At 38.6% G+C, this 6289-nt stretch overlaps 1 protein-coding gene across 1 annotated transcript; it reads left to right on the top strand.

Annotated features, from left to right (window-relative positions):
- The first annotated feature begins 890 nt into the window (after positions 1–890).
- On the top strand, positions 891–2648 carry LOC149462354 (beta-1,4-galactosyltransferase galt-1-like). The gene has a single exon (XM_089677072.1). It carries the CDS (start codon positions 1002–1004, stop codon positions 2172–2174), a length of 1173 nt encoding a protein of 390 aa, XP_089533198.1. The 5' UTR covers positions 891–1001; the 3' UTR covers positions 2175–2648.
- Positions 2649–6289: the final 3641 nt, after the last annotated feature.

The raw sequence follows: 6289 nt of genomic DNA, 5'->3' as shown, positions 1-6289 counted from the left end.
TTGGTCAGTGTCCGAGAGGGCACAGGATGCTTGTGTTGCCTAGGGCAGCACAAAACCTAAATACACCACTGATTGGAATTGCATACAGATCTACACTCCCATCCTCCAAACGTCCCCATCTGTAAAGGTAATCCTCCTGCTGGGGGTAATACCATCACAGGTCTTACCTCCCTGTTAAGAATCCATGTGTGCAGGTAAGTACTGACAAGAGAAGAACAGTAGCTCCACATAGTATGAAAACTGATTGACTTCTCTTAAAAACACAAAAATTGCATTTACAGTAAAGCAAGATAAGCAGTGCTGCATAAAATCCCCAAACAAAATAAAAACTCTACCGGCATTCCCTATGTCCCCCTGGAGAGTTTTTTTTTAATCACTTCCTATCCTGAGGATGCAAAAGGCCATGAGGGAAGTTCTCCATAAACTGAGGAAAGATTCCACTGTTGACAGTAGTAACAATGAATAGATTCCATCACTGAGCAATTTCCCTTCACTTTCTGTTATGGTTACCAGGATAAAAGGCAAGGATGAAACTCCTAAATGAACTCCTGATTTAACTCTTCATTAATTCACCCAAAATGTAAAAACGACTTTGGCCACTGTTCAAAGTTCAGCTTCCAGTGTATTATATAAATAGCAAAGGCAGCTGTGCTGCAATTTTGTGATACAACAAGGTCTACATTTTTTTACCCATGGACAATTTGCCACCATTATCCTGGTTCCATTTTCGTGTGGCAATTAGTCTGAAAATGTTGAAAGCCCAAGCACCCATGCTGGCTCTGAATGCTTATTACTCAGAATTTGTGAAAAAAGATTGGAATAAACAATATGCATCAAAATAAATTGGTAATTAGTTTCTCTTTCATTTACAGAAGTTCGAGATGGTCAGCTTCGTAAGGCACTTCATCAGAATCTCAATTGAAAAAGTGCTGGTTGTCTCTTTAATAATTTTTTTGGTTTCTTTTACCCATTTCCAAAAATCCAAAAAGTCAAAAATAGCCATGAATGTTCTACCTAATGTTAATGATGGCACCATCACACCCCTGGAAGACAATAAAACATTTGTCATATCAGCTTATTATGATGGTAGAGAGACTAAGAGAGTGCGAGTGATTACAATTCTTCATGATGAAGATGTGAAGAAGTTATATTGTTGGTTTTATTGCTTAAATTTTGATGACTATATTCCAGTTAAAGCCCAAATTGATGTACATTCTTTAAGATTTAGTTTTCATTATGGCCCAGCGGATGTGGTGTGTACAGAACCTTTGAATTGTAATTCAAGGTATATCTCAGTCCATTGGTCTACGACAAAGGACAGAAAGTCCATTCCCATATTTGAAATAAAAAATCGGGTTCCTCAGTCTTTCTTGGTTGACTTTACTGTGTGTATCTCAACCATGTTTGGAAAGAGTGAGTATGTCCTGCCAGTTATACAAGCTATCGAGATGTACCGGCTGCTCGGAGCTCAGAAAGTTGTTATCTATCAGAACAGCTGCAGCAAGACTATGGGAAAGGTTTTTGATTACTATGTCACAGAGGGATTAGTAGAGATAATTCATTGGCCCATAGACAAGTATCTTCGGACATCTGATGTTTGGCACCAAGACATGAATTCTTCCAACCAGATTGGCTACTATGGTCAACTTGTGACACTGAACGATTGTATGTATCGGAACATGTACAAAAGTCGATATGTGACATTCAATGATCTTGATGAGATCATTTTGCCAAGAATGCACAAAGACTGGAATGAAATGATGGAAGCTCTTGAGAAACAATACCCCAACAAAGCTGTGTTTCTCATCGAAAACCACTACTATCCAATTAATGTCACAGACTCCACATTTCAAGGAGCTTTTCCAAAAAATGTACCGGGAACCAACATTTTGCAACATATCCACTATGAGCCTGAGCAGCCAAACGTGTGGAACAGCCACAAAATGATTGTCAATCCAAGAGAGGTCATTCAAGCATCAGTTCATTTTGTGTTAAAAGCTTACAAGGGGAATGTTGATGTTCCCAATGATGTTGCTGGTCTCCACCATACCCGACTACCAAAGCAACCAAACCTCCCAGTAACATCATTGATAAGAGACACAACCATCTGGAAATACAATGTTTCACTAATTAACAACGTTAATAAAGTTTTGAAACAGCTTCATTTTATTTAATAATAACAGAAAATACATTTGCAATACTATAAAATAAATCTATTGACCAAAATATTTTAAATATTCACATATTTTGAACTTATTGACATGGCTGAAATTTTCATGCTAACAGGAACACCATATCTTATTTTGGAAAAGTGGATATAATGCCATCTTTGTTCTACAGATCATCACTGACACCTTCCCAACTACCAGTACCAATCCGTTCTCTATAGCAGGTGTAACATGGTGACTGTGTAATCTGTATTACTGGCTGGAAAAGTGTATGTTCGGTGATTGGGTTCTTTAAAGTGAACCTTACCTTCGCCCAAAATGGAAAGCTGATGCCATTCTCTTCCTCCCCCTAGCCTCTTAACATATTTTCAGCTCAATTAATTAAATGCTTGTTTTTTCAATTGTGCCTTTATTTTCAGCATGGATGTCTGATTATGCTGTATTTTTAGTACTGTTGGAATAAACAGATTTTTTTTTTAAGAGTTGGATGTTTGTTGCCTCTGTGTTGAGTCTGATCCTCCCACACAGGGTTGTGTATAATCAAGTTATCCCCAGCTTTTGATGGACCATCCTTGGCCTTAAAGCAGATTGGAGACTGAAACATATGTTTTAAATGTCTGATATTTCCCTTTGTCCCTTTTTTCTTATCAGTAGTTTGTAATGGTCTGATGTATAGACCTCTAACAAAATGTACTATTTAACTAACAAACATACTATACTACACCAAACATTTCATTCAAACTCTATTTTATTGCAATTGTTACTTTGAAAAGCCTGTAAAAATTGTATAAAATTGTGTATTAATCCTTCATGGTCCATTTAACTGGGAGCATGACAGGGTCTCCTTTGCCAACATACTTTGAGCTAAATGATGTCCCTTTTTCTTATCTTGTAAAACTGTAAAGAATGCATCACTATAATGAAAGATCAGCATTAATTATAATAGGCATGTTAAGTTAATTGTTAAAATGGAAGTGCATGAAGTTGTAAAACACATCAATACTAGTAAATAAATGTCCCACAAACAAACCCACCTCCATAGTATTTCCTTGTTCACCATCTTTGTCCCACACTTTTTTATTGCAAAAAGGATTCTCTCATGGGACTTTAATGCAGCCATACACATAAACATAAATGTATAAAAAAGATTTTATTGATACGAGTTCCATTAAAAACCATGCCAATAAAAAATATTTTTGGCTCTGACATTGGAGCTGTATACAATTAAGCAACTTGCGCCTCTGGACTTGAATTACAAATAACAATATGGGATGAGTCACTTAAATGTACTTATAATATACAGTCTATCTCTGACGCATTTTGATTAATATATAATCTTCATCAGGGAGAATTTGAAGGTACCTATTAGAGATGAGCGAATTTCTCAAAAATTCGATTCGGCTGATTCGGCGAATTCCAGTGTGAAATTCGATTCGATGCGAATTTCTTCGCTACGAAGATGACTTATAAAAAGGGTTTCTAGGCTTCAGAGAGCCTTTAAATTAGTGCAGAACACTGTACCTTTAATTTAAATGCCCTTGGAGATGAGGAAAGAGAAGGAGAAGGAGAAGGAGAAGGATGAGAAGAAGGAGAAGGATGAGAAGAAGGAGAAGGAGAAGGATGAGAAGAAGGAGAAGGAGAAGGATGAGAAGAAGGAGAAGGAGAAGGATGAGAAGAAGGAGAAGGATGAGAAGAAGGAGAAGGATGAGAAGAAGGAGAAGGAGAAGGATGAGAAGAAGGAGAAGGATGAGAAGAAGGAGAAGGAGAAGGATGAGAAGATGGAGAAGGAGAAGGATGAGAAGAAGGAGAAGGAGAAGGATGAGAAGAAGGAGAAGGATGAGAAGAAGGAGAAGGATGAGGAGAAGGAGAAGGATGAGGAGAAGGAGAAGGATGAGAAGAAGGAGAAGGATGAGAAGAAGGAGAAGGATGAGAAGAAGGAGAAGGATGAGAAGAAGGAGAAGGAGAAGGATGAGAAGAAGGAGAAGGATGAGAAGAAGGAGAAGGATGAGAAGAAGGAGAAGGAGAAGGAGAAGGATGAGAAGAAGGAAAAGGAGAAGGATGAGAAGATGGAGAAGGAGAAGGATGAGAAGAAGGAGAAGGAGAAGGATGAGAAGAAGGAGAAGGAGAAGGATGAGGAGAAGGAGAAGGATGAGAAGAAGGAGAAGGAGAAGGATGAGAAGAAGGAGAAGGAGAAGGATGAGAAGAAGGAGAAGGAGAAGGATGAGAAGAAGGAGAAGGAGAAGGATGAGAAGAAGGAGAAGGAGAAGGATGAGAAGAAGGAGAAGGATGAGAAGAAGGAGAAGGAGAAGGATGAGAAGAAGGAGAAGGAGAAGGATGAGAAGAAGGAGAAGGATGAGAAGAAGGAGAAGGATGAGAAGAAGGATGAGAAGAAGGATGAGAAGAAGAAGGATGAGAAGAAGGACAGTTCTGTGACAGTTTCTGTCTATTTCTGACAGTTCTGGGACATTCACTCCATACAGCTGTTTCAACCGCTGTATGGAGGGAATGTCATGGAACTGTCAGAAATAGACTATTAATGACAGTTCTGGGACTGTCCTTCCATGCAGCGGTTGAAACATTGTATGTATTTGTTTCCATAAATGGATCCATTTATGGAAACAAATAGATACAATGTTTCAACCGCTGTATGGAAGGACAGTCCCAGAACTGTCATTAATAGTCTATTTCTGACAGTTCTATGACATTCCCTCCATACAGCGGTTGAAACAGCTGTATGGAGTGAATGTCCCAGAACTGTCAGAAATAGACTATTTATGACAGTTCTGGGACATTCACTCCATACAGCGGTTGAAACATTGTATCTATTTTTTTCCATAAATGACATTCTGCAGATACACTTAGAGGAGCGCTGCAGATACACTTTTTGCCGGCTTGGAATTAATCTTATTTTCATCCTACTTCTTCTTCTTCATCCTCATCCTCATAAGAAGAAAAAGAAGAAGTAGGATGAAAATAAGAATAATTCCAAGCCGGCAAAAAGTGTATCTGCAGCGCTCCTCTAAGTGTATCTGCAGAATGTCATTTATGGAAAAAAATAGATACAATGTTTCAACCGCTGTATGGAGTGAATGTCCCAGAACTGTCAGAAATAGTCTATTTCTGACAGTTCTGGGACATTCACTCCATACAGCTGTTTCAACCGCTGTATGGAGGGAATGTCATAGAACTGTCAGAAATAGACTATTTATGACAGTTCTGGGACTGTCCTTCCATACAGCGGTTGAAACATTGTATGTATTTGTTTCCATAAATGGATCCATTTATGGAAACAAATACATACAATGTTTCAACCGCTGTATGGAAGGACAGTCCCAGAACTGTCATTAATAGTCTATTTCTGACAGTTCCATGACATTCCCTCCATACAGCGGTTTCCGGCAAAAAGTGTATGTGCAGAGTTCCTCTATTCTGCAGATACACTTAGAGGAGCTCTGCAGATACACTTAGAGGAGCTCTGCACATACACTTTTTGCCGGCTTGGAATTATTCTTATTTTCATCCTACTTCTTCTTCTTCTTCTTCTTCTTCTTCTTCTTCTTCATCCTCATCCTCATCCTCTTCTTCTTCTTCTGAGGATGAGGATGAGGATGAAGAAGAAGAAGAAGAAGAAGAAGTAGGATGAAAATAAAATTAATTCCAAGCCGGCAAAAAGTGTATGTGCAGAGCTCCTCTAAGTGTATCTGCAGAATAGAGGAACTCTGCTCATACACTTTTTGCCGGCTTGCAATTATTCTTATTTTCATCCTACTTCTTCTTCTTCTTCTTCATCCTCTTCTTCTTCTTCTGAGGATGAGGATAAAGAAGAAGAAGAAGAAGAAGAAGAAGTAGGATGAAAATAAGATTAATTCCAAACAGGCAAAAAGTGTATGTGCAGAGCTCCTCTAAGTGTATCTGCAGAATAGAGGAACTCTGCACATACACTTTTTGCCGGCTTGGAATTATTCTTATTTTCATCCTACTGCTTCTTCTTCTTCTTCATCCTCATCCTCATCCTCAGAAGAAGAGGATGAGGATGAGGATGAAGAAGAAGAAGAAGAAGAAGTAGGATGAAAAGAAGAATAATTCCAAGCCGGCAAAAAGTGTATGTGCAGAGTTCCTCT

The sequence above is a fragment of the Staurois parvus genome, unplaced genomic scaffold (assembly GCF_062004578.1).
Source record: "Staurois parvus isolate SC_StPar_1 unplaced genomic scaffold, SC_StPar_1.0 ptg000176l, whole genome shotgun sequence".
Classification (NCBI taxonomy): domain Eukaryota; kingdom Metazoa; phylum Chordata; class Amphibia; order Anura; family Ranidae; genus Staurois; species Staurois parvus.
The sequence above is the reverse complement of the archived record's forward strand: the minus strand, read 5'-3'. Positions and strand labels throughout refer to the sequence as shown.

Excerpts from the sequence above, each read along its gene's own strand:
- LOC149462354 (XM_089677072.1), top strand. The coding sequence starts at position 1,002 with ATGAATGTTCTACCTAATGTTAATGATGGCACCATCACACCCCTGGAA.